The sequence below is a fragment of the Xenopus laevis genome, chromosome 1L, assembly GCF_017654675.1.
Source record: "Xenopus laevis strain J_2021 chromosome 1L, Xenopus_laevis_v10.1, whole genome shotgun sequence".
In the NCBI taxonomy this organism is placed as follows: domain Eukaryota; kingdom Metazoa; phylum Chordata; class Amphibia; order Anura; family Pipidae; genus Xenopus; species Xenopus laevis.
This window is the reverse complement of record NC_054371.1, coordinates 178,828,738-178,846,374: the sequence shown is the minus strand read 5'-3', so window position 1 is coordinate 178,846,374 and position 17,637 is coordinate 178,828,738. Positions and strand designations below refer to the sequence as shown.

At 39.4% G+C, this 17,637-nt stretch overlaps 1 protein-coding gene across 5 annotated transcripts in view; it reads left to right on the top strand.

Annotated features, from left to right (window-relative positions):
• Positions 1–9,871, top strand: part of nos1.L (nitric oxide synthase 1 L homeolog) — a 73,881-nt gene extending 64,010 nt beyond the window's left edge. For 4 of the 5 annotated variants that reach the window (XM_041587237.1, XM_041587193.1, NM_001085686.1 and 1 more), the window contains 10 exon segments: positions 33–111; positions 259–452; positions 1,201–1,370; positions 3,228–3,438; positions 3,677–3,764; positions 3,959–4,080; positions 4,682–4,830; positions 5,487–5,681; positions 6,927–7,045; positions 7,964–9,871. In XM_041587237.1, coding sequence (XP_041443171.1) covers positions 33–111; positions 259–452; positions 1,201–1,370; positions 3,228–3,438; positions 3,677–3,764; positions 3,959–4,080; positions 4,682–4,830; positions 5,487–5,681; positions 6,927–7,045; positions 7,964–7,979 — 1,343 coding nt within the window. In that variant the 3' untranslated portion in view covers positions 7,980–9,871. 5 annotated transcript variants of the gene reach the window in all.
• The last annotated feature ends 7,766 nt before the right edge of the window (positions 9,872–17,637 follow it).

Here is a 17,637-nt window from a genome sequence, read left to right as displayed (position 1 = left end):
TACTGTAAGCTACAATACTTTTTTTCTAATAGCTTTATACAGTATTCACAAGAAGAAAGTGTATGGAGCTCGTTTGTTGTCTCGCCAGAACTTGCAAAGCCCAAAATCCAGGTTAAGCATTTGTTTTTACATTTCAAATGTTTTTTTTTTACTAGGCAGTAATTTCTTATGAAAACTGTTTTACTTTTAGTCTAGTTAAATGAAATCAAAGCAAGTTTGCCTTCAAAGTGACTGGATTGAATGGTTATCTCATTACAGCCGATCCACTATATTCCTCAAACTTCACTCTAATGGACATAAAGAACTGTGCTATAAACCTGGAGACCATTTAGGAGTCTTTCCTGGAAACCATGAAGATCTAGTGAATGCCTTGATAGAGCGATTAGACGATGCTCCTCCTGTGAACCAAATGGTGAGGGTAGAGATGCTGGAAGAAAGAAATACCGCTTTAGGTACGCAGTGATTACTACTTACGTATTACTTGCTTTAGATCAATCTCCATATGCATATCTGTTGCTCAGGTTTGGTTCTATTGGCTTTCCAAATGTAAATATTTTCAGTCAGAAACCTTTAGCTTTATGATCAATACTGTATATGCCTTTTCATTGTTTAGGAACATTGAAACTAAAAAGTTTTATAATTTATTTAGAATGGTGAATTAATAGATCTTTATAGCTGAACCACTGCAAATGAAATGCTGCCTGACACACATCCTACGAAACATAGTCAGACTTGTGGGGGCCTATTTATCAAAGGTCAGATTTTAATGGTTCTTGAGGTTTTTGAAACCACGACTAAACTATGAATGTCATGAGATTTATTAATTAATCCGGACAAAAAAGTATGAATGGAAAATTATGCTGAATGTTGTGAAAAATACGAATACCTCGAAAACCTCTAAAAATTTGTACAACTCCTAGTGAAAAAGCAACTATAAATACAAATCCTATCAAAGGTGTCTTAGGGCATTGTCTTGAAAGTTGATATGAGATATTTGGGGCTCCCCTCATTTTCAGTAAGGACAGAGAGGAGAGTTAACATTCCACTAAATATTGACTAGGGTGATTTGCAGCAAGACTTTTTTCTCAATTAACAACATTATAATCTAGCATAGTTAGTAGATACAGTATACATATCTATTTGTTTTCTCCTAAATATCCACCATGCTGATCTACTTACATACATGTGTTATTTCTGCAGGTGTGATAAGTAACTGGACAGAGGAGGAACGAATTCCACCCTGCACCATCTTCCAAGCCTTTAAGTATTTCCTAGATGTTACAACGCCCCCTACCCCTCTCCTCATGCAGCAAATTGCACTGCTGGCAACTGATGAGAAGGAAAAGAAACGACTGGAGATCTTAAGCAAGGTAACAGGATCAAATTATTATATCTAGGTCTATATTATATATAAATAGCCTTTCATTTATTTTGTATGTAACAAAAGTACACTTAGTAATATTTGAGGGGCATTATGCGCCCTTTCACACCTGTCTCGTATGGCAAACCCAAACCACAGGGGAGTGACAGGTTTCCTGTCTAGGCATGCTCTTCTGCCTATAACAGCCACCTTTGTCTTTTGGCTTGGCCTTCAGCTACTTGGGTGCTACCAGGAGTTACCGCACAAGAATCCAGTACCCCACAGGGACAGGCAAGGGTGCCAAACTTGTACTCTGGGAAGGAGTCTGTAAGGAAGGAGCCAACACAGTCAGACAGGCTGAGTTAGAACCAGATAACAAGAGCAGAATCGTGAGAAAAACTCAAGGTCAGGAACAAGCCTGGGTCAGAACCAGGAAGTTACACAGGGGACAGGAGCAGATATCAAAGGAACAGCAAACACAGAAAACAGAGCACCTAGGAGCAAGCTTACTTAACGTACAGTATAACAGGCAGTGAGTCAGTGCAGAGCTCAGAGCACCTGTGAGCAAATGTGATGAAATAAGCCATGTCTACTTGCAAATACAAGGATACCAATAACAATGACCAAAGACCTTGGCTGTCTGCTCATATACAGCAGAGGTAATTCAAACAGTATTAAAAACACCAGGTAACTGGTTCAAGCCCAGGCAGGATTTTACAACTGAATAATTAGAAGAGAACAAGGTGCTCCAGAATAAAATGTAAATGACTCACCGGGGTCCGGGTGCACCAGCCCCAGACATGACTAAGTGCCCTGTAGGGGTGTGAAACACATAGGGTGAATGGAGATGTAGATATACATTTTTAACTTTCTATAAATAAAATTATTTTTTAATTGAACTCTGGTCCTGTGGATCCATTTCAGGATGTTACAACACCATAATCTCAATGAATAAGATTTGTGCTTAACTTTTTGGCCATTGTTTTATTTCTTACAATTTCTAATGTCCTGGCCCTGGCAAGTCATTGATTGTGGAAAAGTAGGTAATACAGGTATAGGATCCCTTATCCGGAAACCTGATATCCAGAAAGCTCTGAATTAAGGAATGGCTGTCTCCCATAGACTCCATTTTATCCAAATAATCCAAATTTTTAAAAATGATTTCCTTTTTCTCTGTAATAATAAAACAGTAGCTTGTACTTGATCCCAACTAAGATATAAATAATCCTTATTGGAAGCAAAACCAGCCTATTGGGTTTATTTAATGTTTAAATTAATTTCTAGTAGACTTAAGGCATGAAGACCCAAATTACGGAAAGATCAGTTATCCAGAAAACCCCAGGTCCCGAGCATTTTGGATAACAGGTCTCATACCTGTATAACAAATTACTACTCTACAGATTAATCATTTGTATAATAAATTGCTCCTTATCTCAAAGCCTAACAAAGGCAGCATCTTAGGGAATAGAGCTGTTTTTTTATACAGAGCTTAATATCTCATTGTGAACAAATCACCCTGTTTACAGGAGGGGTATTTACAGGTAAGCAACATTATTATACATGGGTGCTAAAAATTAGGAAAATATATAGAAGAATGGGCAGAATATTTTTTTATACAAGTCCTATTAATTGTGCTAATGTTGAGCAACAGCATATGCAGGTTTATAATGTCTCTGTAAAAATTGCTTGTTTATTTAGTTGTTAACAAACATTATTGGCCTCCCCTGTAGCAAAAAGAGAGAAATAAATGCTAACATGAGGTTAACATGTATACGAGGTCCTTTTGGTGCCTCCAACATCACAGAAATATTATATAATAAGTGTATTTATATATAATAATCCCTGTGTGTTTCTAATTTTTTTTTAGGGTTTGCAGGAATATGAGCAGTGGAAGTGGTACAAGAATCCAACTATTGTTGAGGTTCTAGAGGAGTTCCCTTCAATTCAGATGCCTTCATCCCTGCTGCTTACACAACTACCCCTGCTACAACCACGATACTACTCCATCAGCTCTTCACCTGAGATGTATCCAGAAGAAGTCCACCTTACTGTTGCTGTTGTGTCCTACCGCACAAGAGGTAGTTCCTCATTTATGCTTAAGGCAGCCACCTTGCCTAGTATCCTAGTAACTGTAAGCACATTTTTTTCCTTCTTAACAGCGGGCCAGTGCATCAGTTTTACAGTTATTGTTTTGGAGTCTAAAATATACTTTAAATGAAACTTTCTCAATACAAAACAAAGAAGGTTTAGCCATTGTAAGCTACACTACAAATGTGCAATGCTGTATAAAAATGATGTTTCTGCTTCCTTTCATAGATGGAGATGGGCCTATACACCATGGTGTCTGCTCCTCATGGCTCAACAGAATACACCCAGATGAAGTTGTGCCCTGCTTTGTCAGAGGGTAAATGATAGTGTTTTGTAACTCTGTGGCAGTACATCAGTACTTAACTAGCTGCAAATATGAAACTCTGGTTTAGTGTATGTGTGATTGTATATGTTTGTGTGTATAACTTGTGCCTACTTGCTTAGTTTTGGATCTTTTTTGAACCTTTTAACAAGACTTCCTCTGCGCAAACCCCTGTCTTTTTCCATCAGAGCTCCAAGTTTCCAAATGCCCGAAGACCCACAGGTCCCCTGCATTCTGATAGGACCAGGCACTGGTATTGCTCCATTTAGGAGTTTTTGGCAGCAGCGTCTCTACGATATGCAGCACAGAGGTGATTTTCTCATTGTAGGCTTTGTATAGCAGCATTTAAATGTTAGCATGGATTTGCAGAATAAAAGACTCATACCAGCTCAAGTGACAAGGGTGGAGAAATATAAGCATTTGTGTGTTTTTAAAATATGCTCAATGTTTGCTCCATCTATATTAATTTGCTGAAGAAGAAATTCTCTGGTAGGTCTGAGATGCTGTATTTTCGGATTCTGACTTTTTCCATCCTCGGGATATAATAAATCTCTAAAAATTTGTATTTTATAGTAAAAAAACAACTTGCATTTTTCGAGTTTTTGGCATTCAGACTTTAATAAATAACCCATTAACTGTAATATCAGAAAAGTTAGCATGTTATTTAATAAAAATTTTTTACTTTCTTTATATGAGGCTTGTCAAAACGAGTCAGATCTTTAAATTGTGGCATCAGATCTTTAAGATGAAAGCTAAAATCGAAAGATTTTAAATCGAAAGACTAAAATTCAGCATTTATATTCCAAAGTTATGAATGAAATATATTGCTGGTTCTAAAAATGAGGAATACTGAAAATTTTTCTACAAAATTACTATAAATTTCGGGATTCTGATTTCTTCGTGTTTTTTAGGACTGAAACCTTGTCCCATGATCTTGGTCTTTGGGTGTAGGGAATCCAAAATTGACCACATCTACAAAGAGGAAACAATGCATGCAAAGAACAAAGGAGTGTTTAAAGAACTCTTCACAGCATATTCTCGGGAACCTAATAAACCAAAGGTATACACCTAAATTACAGCATGTAGTATTAGATCCCAACATAATCCTATCCTTGCCTCTGTTGCTCTCCTAGTCTTTGATACACTAATTAACAAAGCTGTTATTCATACAAGTAGTCAGTTAATATAATATATGTTCATTTACCAGATCATAACAAATGTCTAATATCATTCAAAAATATGGGCCCCTTTTGTAGACTGAGGCTGTAGCAAATTCAAGGATTGGCAAGCTCTGGATTGGCCAGGTAGTGTTCCACATATATACAAAAATCATTCAGTTTACTTGTTTAAAAACAGAATAGGGCAGGGAACTGGCTGGCTTAACAAGTTTCATGGCTGAACTTGCCACATCTCAGTGTAGTGGGCCAGTCGATATAACATATATATCAAATAACATATCATAACAATCATGTTAGGTTAATTAATTGTTTAAGTTTTTTTTTTTTACTAAACTTAAAATATGGTGATACAAAATAAAGAAAGAAACTCCTTATCCAGAAAACACAGAGCATATCAATCCAATTCAATTCCTGCAATTGATGAAAGCTCCACTTTTAGAATTCTACAAATACCAATAATACCAAAAGAAAATAATTGCAACAAATGTGGGTGCATTTGATTACTTGGCATGAGCGAAATGTATTTGTATTTTTACAGAAATATGTTCAAGATGTACTGAAGGAACAGTTATCTGAAGTCACATACAAAGCTCTGAAGGATCAAGGGGGTCACATATATATTTGTGGTGATGTCAACATGGCTGGGGATGTCCTGAAGAGTCTTCAACATGTTGTGAAAGAGAGCGGAAATCTGACGATAGAAGAAGCTGGGGCCTTCATCAGCAAGCTAAGGGTGAGGGCATTTTTTTATTTCATTAATTCCTTTTGTCAAGTATAAAAGGAATTATAAGTCCTTTGGAAGGGAAATGTAGTGAACATTGCCTCTATAAGCACCAGGCCCCCACCATGCCTCGTGATCTTCTGGTACTGAGTTGGAAGTATTTTTAAAGTTCCTAGATAACATCTCTAGCACATTATTGTATGCACCAATTTATGCTTAACGGGTAAAACCAGCAACCACCATTTTAAAGCACGCAGATCTCATGATCAACTTCTCTTGGAATCATAAGCATACAAACAAAATATATAAGACAGCTTACTGTGTGGCTGCTTGTCACTCTACCTGAACAGATAATTATCGCACCTTATTTTATTGCATTGAATTCTGTAGCATGTTAAGTGGAGCTCTATGTGAAGTCACATGATCACATAAAAAAAATACATTAAACATATCTTTTACTAGATAGTTTTGAAACCCTAAGTGGGACATTCACTAAGATTTGTTATTGCGCCAGCGTCCGCTTCGCCAGGCGTATTTTTGCCAGTGCTACGCAAATTCACTAGAATCCAAAGTTGTGCTCAGGGGAAGCGTAAGGTTGCGAAGTTGAGATAGCGTTAATTCGCCAAGCAAAGCAAAGTTATGCTAGCGATGCTTAATTTGCATACGGCGCCAAATTCAAGTTACAATGGAGGTATATGTAGCAGCACTACACAAGCCTGGGAAACCTTCAAAACAGCAAATAAAATTTTTATTTTGCCCTACACATGTGCCCACTGTATAGTTAAGGTGCCATGAGTTAGGAAATGTAGGGGGGAAGGAGGGTAGCCCCAAAAAATTTTTCGATCTTTTTCAGCCTATCACCCATAAAAAATGAAAAAACGCCAGCATTTTTTGGGACTTAGAAAAATTTTTAACTTTTTATGAAGCAATTCCTATCTATTCTATTGCACTTGGCCTGGTCTGAGGTGGTGAAGGAAGTCTGGCGTAAAAGTTAGCGTTCAGAATAATTTGCGCGATAGTGAATTTGCGTAGTTACGTCCGTTGTGCAAATTCGACCAGGCGTAAGGGTGCAAGTAACACTAGCAAATTTACGCCAGCGTCCGTTAGTGAATCAGCGAATTAACGAAGATGCGCTACGCTGGTGTATTCACGCTAGCGTTAGGCGCTTCGTCGTTTAGTGAATTTGCCCCTTAGAAGGGTGAATTCACCTTAGAGAAAATAGATGATATGAATTCATACCCAGCTTTCTTTCTTTAGGATGACAATCGGTACCATGAAGATATTTTTGGAGTCACTCTTAGGACATATGAAGTTACAAATCGACTCAGATCTGAATCTATTGCATTCATTGAGGAAAGCAAAAAGGACTCAGATGAGTAAGTTGAGGTACATCATGCTCCATGCTTCCTTAACTTATATAAAGTTTACAAGCTAAATGTTCTTCACAGAAAAAAATGACTAGTGCAAAGCTTGCATGTAGAGTGAGGCTGTTAAAGGAACATAGTGAAGAATAACTTATTTTAGAAACATTATTATTATTTTTGTGAATTCAAGCTTTAATAGGATTCTTCTGCACCCATTATATTCTAGTATGTATGTATTTATATGGGACCTGTTATCCAGAATGCTCAGGACCTGGGGCTTTCCGGATAATTTGAATCTTCATACCTTAAGTCTACTAGAAAATCATGTAAACCTTAAATAACCCCAATAGGCTGGTTTTGCTTCCAATAAGGATAAATTATAAAATAGTTTGGATCAAGTACAAGGTACTGTTTTATTTTTACTGAGCATTTTTAAATACTTGGATTATTTGCATAAAACGGAGTCTATATGAGATAGCCTTTCCATAATTTGGAGCTTTCTGGATAAATGGTTTATCGGGTTTACTGATCCCATACCTGTAAAGCAGAACAATAAATTAATAGAACAAACATGGGTCATTGCAATAAAAAATACAAATTAGTACAAAGTACAATAATACAAAGTACAGTTACAATAAAGATTAAGAATTTAGGAGAGAAGAGGATGGAGGTCCCTGCCCCATAGAGTTTAAGATCTAATCTAAAATGTACTTAAGTTTCTGGTGGAACACACAGAGGTGGGTGGTTATCTAACTCCTTTCTGGTTAGGTAGAGATGCATTATATTTAAGGCTTGGGACACAAGGAGGTGATACCTCCTTTGTGTGATACATAAAAGATTAGGAATTGGTATATACAAACTATGCATACAGCTTAATCACTGCATAATATAGACAGCCTGCCAATAATATTTTTTTTTCAAATTTCTTAGGGTTTTCTGCTCATAACTGGAATGTCCCCTTTGTCAGTGGATGCCAAACTGGTCATGCAAGCACATGAGATACCACACCTGCATGTACACTGTTTGTGGAGACATACATAAACCATGTGTACTGCATGTATGACACAGCCACATACTGTAACGCCTACACATCCATATGACAATGCTGATATTTACATATAAATGACTTGCTTTGTTCTTACTCATGTAAAGCCCCCATTTCAGAATGGGTTTTGAAACTTCAGCAGCAAATGGTTATCTTTTTTTATGGGACTCTGATCACCTCTCTGCCTGCTGCCCTGTGGTGTCTATGTCCTGTAACCATATGCATCTCTCTCTCTCTATATATAAATATATGTATGTAAGGAAAGACATATATATGCAGATATCTACTACTTCATCTAAATATTGGATCCCACTTGTGTTGGATATAATCTCACTGCTGTGTTCTTGCTTGACATCCAGCAGTGCATCTTGAAGCAAGACATGAAATGCAAAATGACCACAGAGTTCCTTTCCTGGTGCATGAAGCTTTTCATTTTCCTCAGGCCTTGCTTGACATTCTCTGGACTGAGAGAGTCTCTCACTTTTACTCGACTTGTAGATAGCACTGTTAGTTGCACTGGATGTTAGGTGGCAAGATGCATACTGTCTACAATCTGCATTTCTGTACCATGAGTTTTGTTGTCCCACGAGTTTCATTGTCCCACTTCCATCTTTGATCATCCTCAATTACTGTTTCAAGGATAAGGCACACAAATGTAGCAACATTTAGCTAACTGGTATAGAAGGAACCCTGACAGAGTGCAGCATGAAAGCATTTTACACTGCTGTTATGCAAGGTTACAAACTGTATTATTTACAATCTACAACCACCAGGGTTTCTGAACTTGGGAAACTTGGTTTGATAAGCAGATTGTCTCAGACCTCCTGTATAAGAAGAACAAGTCATCACAACATATTCAATTCTGTGTCTAAGAATTATTTTTATTAAATCAACTGAGTTTAAAGTTTATGGTTTGAAGGGAAAAGAATGGCTTACTTTAAGCGCATACATTTCATAGTCTGAGCCTCAAACCTTTCTGCATTAAAACAAATGTGAAGACATTTTTTGCAAACTACATGCGCATCAAAAAGATCTTCCTGACTCCATGCTTTTCTGAAGAAAAAGATAGTAGAGCAACACATAGCAGTTGCAAAAAAATAGCAAAGTGTTGATAATTGTGCTCTTTAAACTCTGCCTTTAAATGCTGTGCATTTCATGTCATTTGAACCATAAGTGGGCCTTATCTTTCTGCCTGGAAATTCTCAGTCCTAACTCAATGACATTTTTTAGAACATGAACGAAGCTAAATCACTGTGCTTATTATATGTTTTTCAGTGCAGAAAAAAAAAACCTATCACTTAATTTCTAATCCTTTTAATGTAACGAGAGAAAGCAGCTGTTTCCTGGAGCCTTTTACAGTTTTTTTTCAGTCCTAAACATTATTTCCCTAATTCATAGAAGGATATTAGGGAAGCTTTCTAGTACAGCCACAGTATTCACAAAACAGTGTTAGGAGATACTACTGGACCACTAACAAACTGGGAGCCTGAAAAGCAATACCCAGTACTATCATGAAGTCACAGGGGCCGAATTATCTCAACCTGGGCCAAAAGAACCAGACGGGTAGCTAACAGCCCTGATCTCAGCAGAACTCAAACAAGTCGAGCAAGCGAATATTGAATACAACACATGCAGATTTCATTCATCAGAAGGTTTGGTATATTACTCCTTCAGTTTGACTATAAGCATGCACCTCCCTGTGTATAGTCACAAGAGACCAGTGGTATGAATTAACAATGCATATGTCTGTTTGAAACCATTAACTAAATAAACAATGTAACTTCTTTGTGAAACTGTGTCTTCCTTAATGATTTCAAGAGCTGTCTTTTTGCAGAGTAATAAGTAGACTTGTTGCTCTTGCTAACAAAGACTGGAGACGAAGCTTGCTTTGCAGAAAGACTAGGGGGGTTGGGTTGACAGCTAACATGCAGCTTAAATATCTTTTAAAATATATATTTTAGACCAGTGCTGTCCAAATTTGGGAAAAAAAGCCAGGGATAACAGGTATGTATTTTCCATAAGACCACATTTTGTTTTCAGGCCACACCTTGTACTTAAGCACCACCCAATTATTGGGGGCCTTGCTGTACCTATACATATGTATTGTTTTTCTTATTCCTGCTCTCTAGGGATGGGTGAATTTTTTCGCCTTGTTTTGCCGAAAAAATTACGCCCATAGACTTGTAGGGCATTGTGCGTCAACATAAAAAAGATGCGCGTCAAAACAATTTCGCCGCAATTTTTTTGAAGCCCATAGACTTTAATGGGCGTCGGCGACATTTCACCAGCGGCGAATTTCTGGCGAAAAGAAATGGGAAAAATTTGCCCATCCCTACCAGTGCTCTCTAGTAATACAAATTGTAGGCAGTATCACACATGATATGTTTATTTGCACAAAACAGTACATTTATCCAACAACAAAAAACCCAGCTATATCAAAAGGACAGGAGTACCTCAGTGCTCCATGGTCCCCGAGTTCCTCCCTCCTTTAACATCACTGGACACTTAATCAGAGAAGGTCTCTACTATGTCCCTTTTTAATATTTTTCAATTTCCTGACTTATCTATCCCCTTTTTGGTTTACTGTGCTCTTCTTTTCCCCAAACCACTTTCATATTCCTGCTTCTCTTTACCTGTGTACCCAAAACTTTACCTTTAAATTAACTTCACGTATTATGTAGAGATTGATATTCTTAGACAATCTGAAATTTAGCTCTGAAATTCGTCTCTTAAAGTTACCAGAGGCGGCTTTTTGCCGCCCTTGGTAACTGGCCGCTCCGTGCCGCCTGAGGCAAGATTCTCACCTTGCCTCATGGCCAGAGGGGCCCTGTGTGGCGCTAATCTATAATTTTATCTTAAAGGTGAACCACCCCTTTAACTTTACATTTTTCTCTTAACTTCCACTTCACCATCTGCTGTTTTCACTTGTAAATTCTTACCTGCCATATCAGGTTTGACAGTTTTAAATTTTTGCTACTTGACAAATCTCAGAGTGTCTCCATTGCTTCTTCATCTGAGTGTGCCCATCTTAGCTAAATCTATCTCCTGCCAGCAGAGGAGACACAAACAGCCCTTATTTACAAAAATCAGCAAGATCTATGCTCGCTTATAACCACTTTCTGTTCATGTGCATATAAAACTTGTTGACAGGTGCTGTAGCCAGAGATTGCCAAGGAACCATGTTATGTCAGCTGGCAAAAGTATGGGAAACATTTTTATCGTGTTGGTTCTTAATTATAGCACATGGCATTGCATAAAATCAGTCTTTCCTTGGCTTAATAGAAAAATGTGTTAAAATCAATATCTGGAGACATCAAGCAAAGTAAGATAGGATCAAATAGCTTAGCTCTATGAAACCACATCTGAAATGCATAGAAAAGACCCGTCTGTGGAAGAACCCTAATACAACATTATTAACAAAACTATTATTAATTTGACTGATTATAAATAACATTGGCAGATCAGAAAAAAGGTCCAAAAAAATAAATTTAACCCTACAGACACAATGTCATGTATATATTATACACAAACATTGTACAGACAATCCAAATTCTTCAATATCTACCAAACTTCAACTAGCATCTAGGAGCGTCCTTTGGGTGCAAAAATATGGCTTTGTTGCAGGCTATTAAGTCTTTGCCCCCAAATAGCACCATATTCGCTGGGAGGATGCCCCTAGGCAGCCCGGTCCTAGCCCCCGCACTACCACACGCTGCCGCAAAAGCCAGCAAAAAACCATACTACAGTGCTATAGGATAAAAAGTCTTTAGCATTCCCAGGTAAGAGGGGGCTTGGGGGGAGAGGTGTTTTAACACACACATGGGCAGGGCTTAATTTACATACTAAACAAGGTAGCCCCAGCACTCAATATATAACCCCCTCAAAAAATATTCAACTGAACTGTAACTTTCTTAAAAAAAGACACTTTTAGTTACAAAGTTTGTACAAAGTATGCATAAGCTGACGTGTCCCGTCAAGGCAGTGTCCATGCATCAGTCCTATCCAAATATTTTTCAGGGGGTTATATATTGAGAGTGCTGGAGCTACCTTGTTTAGTATGTAAATTAAGCCTTGCCCGCATGCACCCAATAAGAAAGGCGAGGAGCGGCATTTCAGCTTGTTTGTTTAACAATTTTATATTTTTTGGGGAGGTGGCTCTCTCCTTAAATGCTCGCTCTCCCAAGCCCCGCCTAATAGTGTATGCGGAAGAGATCATGTTAAATAAAGAGAAAAGCAAGTATGGTCTGTCTCCTACCAAAGGTAACACTTTTACTTGTACATCCTTTGTACAAACTTTGTAACTAAAAGTGTCTTTTTTAAGAAAGTTACAGTTCAGTTGTGCAAGAATATTTTTTCAGGGGGTTATATATATTGAGAGGGCTGGGACTACCTTGTTTATATATATATATATATATATATATATATATATATATATATATAGGCAAGCTGGCAGCTTGAACACGTAACTTATGGGGGGAATTAGTCAATGGTAGGCAGGCAGCATAGGAAAAAGGAGCATAAAGACAGGGACACACAGCTTCTTCAAGGAAAACACACGTTTATTTTCCCACTTTGCACAAACAGTCAATAATCCACATACACAGGGGTGACCATTTTCAGGATACAAAACAAATCATAAAAATAAAACCTAGCCCACTGGGCACTAACTTCACACGTTGAAGTAGTCCCTGACTAGACTGGGCCCCTTGTGGACACCAGCACAACAAATAGTTTGGTTGGCTCACCCCTGTACTCACAGGACTTTCTCCCAGGTAATATTCAGCTTCCTCACTCTCTTCAACATAATTTCTGTGAGAGTCGCAGGCTCCCTCTGCTTCTTGCAGTAACAGGCAGCTCCTCTGGGAGTTCGTCACACAGCTAGGTCTACTACCTGTTGAGAGACACACTCTCCCATTCCAATTAACTTTAAATAGCCCTTCCACAGGACAGCTTTCCTGTGGAAGGTGAACTCCAATCTCTGGGCTGGATCTGCGGAATGGAGTCCCCGGCTACTAAAGTCTTTAAAAAGAGCACTAATTCTCCGTTGAATAACTCCCTTCCTGGAGCCTATCTCAGTACCTGGGGAGAAATTAAAGGCTAGAGTGACCTTTTTCCACCTTTTCCTAGTCACTCTACCACAATATATATATATATATATATTCACTCAGGAAGGACAGCTCCCAGTGGCGTAACTAGACCCCTTAGGGCCCTGGTACGGAAATTGACAACTGGGCCCCCTTAACCCCACCCGCCCCCCACCCTCATGCATAGTTCTTATACAGTGTTGCCCACCTCCTGGTTGGATCCTGGAACCCCATTGGGCAGAATACCCACGTTGGAACATTACTCCCTGATCTCTGGCTCTACAACAGCTGCCAGAGAGGGGGGACAGGGCAGGGCCAAAGCCAGGAGCAATTGGAGTAAAAAAACAACTGTTTGCGCAGAAAAGTGTGCGCCGCGGGTTACATCTCTTTGTCATTATGTCACATCGCACTGTTAGCAGACTCAACAATTGGTCACGTTAATATTATTAAATCATTTTGCTTTGCTTTAATGGGTAATTATACCCTACTGCTATCCACTCTTTTCTACAACGTAGGGATTAAAGGGATATAGTCATGGAAAAAAATGTATTTATTTTTTTTCAAAACGCATCAGTTAATAGTGCTACTACAGCAGAATTCGTCATTTTTTAATATTTAATTTGAAATCTGACATGGGGCTAGACATATTGTCAGTTTCCCAGATGCCCCAGTCATGTGACTTGTGCTCTGATAAACTTCAGTCACTCTTTACTGCTGTACTGCAAGTTGGAGTGATATCAGCAGCCTAACAACAGAACAATGGGAAGGTAATGAGATAGCAGTTCCCTAACACAAGATAACATCTGCCTGGTAGATCTAAGAACAGCACTCAATAGTAAAATCCAGGTCCCACTGAGACACATTCAGTTACATTTAGTAGGAGAAACAATAGCCTGTCAGAAAGCAGTTCCATCCTAAAGTACTGGCTCTTTCTGAAAGCACATGACCAGCAAAATGACCTGAGATTGCTGCCTACATACCAATATTACAACTAAAAAATTATTTGCAGTGTAATTAGTAAAAAAACTATATCATAAAAATCATTACAGAATCCCTTTAAGGAATACATCATGATGTCCCGCTAATGACACAGTACCTACATTTATGGGATTAAGGTTTCACTACGGAAAAACTGCATTGTCTAACAGCACTTTTCTGAAGTCCTGGTTGACATGAAAAGGGTTAAGATTAGTTTTTCCCCAATCTGGTTGCTAGGGTCCAAATTACCTTAGCAATAATGCATTGACTTGAATACGAGACTGGAATATGAATAAGAGCAACCCAAATAGAAAAACAAGTAATAAAAAGTAGCAATAACGATAAATGTGTAGGTTTACAGAGAGGTTTCATTTGGAGGTCAGTGTCCCCCATTTGAAAGCTGGAAAAAATCAGAAGAAAAAGGCAAATAATTCAAAAACTGTAAAACATGAATAATGAAGACCAATTGAAAAGTTGCTTAGAAATTGCCATTCTATAACATACTAAAAGTTAATGTAAAGGTGAACCATCTCTTTAAGTAAAAAGTAATATACAAAGTGAGTTGTGAAATATTCCCAGTAGGAGATTTTACAGTGGGAGTGGGTAGAGCTGTACTTGATGTTTGCAGTGACAATAACAAAACATATGATGGGCTAATGGGCTCACCGTGACTAAGAAGTATAACTAATAATAAAACTACCAACTAACACAGTCACAGAAAGTAAAAAAAGGGGATGAATGGGCGCATAAGCATTTTCAGTGTGTCATTTGGGCTATAGCACAGAGCTGTACCTGTTACAGGAGATGCGGTTTTGCCGTTTTGGAGTTCGGTTTTGTGCGCATGCGCCTGAGGCTGCGCATAAGTTCAGCAGCAGGCTTGGGCCTGAGCTGCTACTTAGCTGCTTATCTTTGGAATGGACTGGGGGAGGAGGAGGATGCAGCGGGGTTGCATGATCCGTAGGATTTTCCCTGGCTATGGGGGCTCTGGCTGGATTCGGGCAAATTGTTACTTGGCCACATTGCTCCCTGGTCTCTACCTCCACAGCAGCTGCCAGAGGGAGGGACAGGACAGGGCCTGGCAAAACCAGGAGGAGTTAGAACCGGAAAAGAACTGTTCGCGCAGACAAGTGCGCGCCAACAGTGACGTCACTCGCAATGCACCGCCAGTGACATTGCATGCATCACTGAGAACCCGGTGATCTGGATAACTTTTACTCTGCTCCTGGGTTGCGGGCCCCACTGGGGGTGCAGGGGCAAGGACCCTGGTGCCGCTGCACCCTTTGCACCCCCGGTAGTTCCGCCACTGACAGCTCCTCTTTAGGAGCCGAAACGTCAAATAAACACTAAGAAGTTTTTTGCATCACAAGACCCATGAGTGCGGATTCTTTTCTGTGTGCACCAGGCCCATTTTTCTTTATATATATATATATATATATATATATATATATATATATATATATATATATATATATATATATACACATATATAGGGATGGACAGCATAAAGACACAAGGAAGAAGACAGGAGGAGAGTTAAATCAGTAGGAAAAATCAAATCATGTACAGGCCAGGCTAGGGATTGGGTGGCAAACATTTTCGGAAAAAAACATCAGCCTTTATTTTTATCAGGAAACAACCCTAGCACAATAGTGTGCAACTGGCGGTTCACACACACCCTGTACTGTTCACACCCCAGACTGAAACTTCTCACATTGTTAACCTGTTCAAAACCTCAACAAACTGCTGGAGGGGCACCAACTTTTTGTCATTGTAGTGGTCCCAGTAGGCGTCCCTGTCTCCTGCTGTAGTCTGCCTGCCCGTTGCTCCCTATGTGTGCCATACTCTGCCTGCCCTATGCTCTGTGTGTGGGTGTGGTTCAAAAACAGGGCATGGTCCATTATTGGCCCTCCACCATGCAGGCGAGAAAAATTCCTACTCTCAGTTACACAGAAGTTGTACAGCACTGAGTCATCATGGTCTTAAAGTGACGTTTTCCTATTAAAAGAAAATTTTACCCCCCAAAATGAAGATTTTAGCAACAGATTATATCATATTGAGTGACATATTAAAGCGATACTGACACGTTCCTATAAAAATCATAGGAACTTGTCAGTATAAAGTAAATGCTGCACAAGGAATGTTTCCCCGCAAAGCCGCCCCAAACCTCCGCACTCACCCAACCCTCCGACACTGCTAAAAGATCTTCTCAGCCGTTTAATTGAAGCTGGACTGGGGTGGCGCAATCCTTCCATAGGCTGATTATGAGTCAAAACAGGACTTCAGCCTATGGAAGGATCGCTCCGCCCCCAGCACAGCGTCACAGAAGCAAACCGGAAGACCAGTTAGCTGTGTCAGCCAGTCTGCTGCACATAGGTGCGCGGGGCTGGGGGCGGCTTTGCAGGCAGGGGAACTACTTTGTGCAGCATTTGCTTCATACTGACATGTTCCTATGATTTTTATAGGAATGTGTCAGTATCACTTTAAAAAATCTTACCAAACTGATATATCTATTAAAGTAAATATTGCCCTTTTACATCTCTTGCCTTGAGCCACCATTTTGTGATGGTCTGTGTGCTGCCTCAGAGATCACCTGACCGGAAATACTACAGCTCTAACTGTAACAGGAAGAAGTGTGGAAGCAAAAGACAGAACTCTGTCTGTTAATTGGCTCATGTGACCTAATATGTATGGTTTGTTTGTGTGACCTGTGATCCCAGGGGGCTGCCCTTAATTTTTAAAACAGCAGTTTTCTATTTAGGATTACCCAACGGCTAGGGTTGCCACCCGGCCGGCCTAGCCGGTAAAACACCTGCCAAGGCTGGGGCTGGTATCATCATTTATTTATATAGCGCTGTCAAGATACGCAGTGCTTTTTACAATATAGCTGCCGGTAAATTTGTAATACTCCTAATAAAAGCCCTCGGCCCGCCCCCAACCCAAATTTACCTTGTTTGCTGCCTTCTGGCCAATCGTGTGTTCTGGCTCCGCCCCTTTACATCACGACCGCCCCCTTTTACGTACATACTACTATAAAAGTATATTATTATGAAAATGGTTTATTTACATGTAGGGTTGCCACCTTTACTAAAAAATATTACTGGCCAGTGGGGGGCGAGCACCAAAAGGGGGTGGTCCGTGATGCAAAAAGGGAGCGGAGCTACGTGGCGTGCCGCAAAAGGGATGGAGAAACATCGCAGAGATGTCCACAGTGCTGGAAAAAAAGTACGTTCTGTGTGAATTGGGGGCAGGCCAGGGGCTTTTTTAAAGGGTATTACAAATTACCGGCGGTAAATTTATTATACCGGCCCAGGCCTTGGCAGGTGTTTTAAAGGCTAGGATGGTAAAATACCGGCCCGGTGGCAACTCTATTTACATGAAGCAGGGTTTTACATATGATCTGTTTTATGTGATATCTTTTTATAGAAACCTACATTGTTCAGGGGGTATAGTTTCCTTTAAAAGATTTCTCAAACACGTTCCACCACATGAAGGATTAT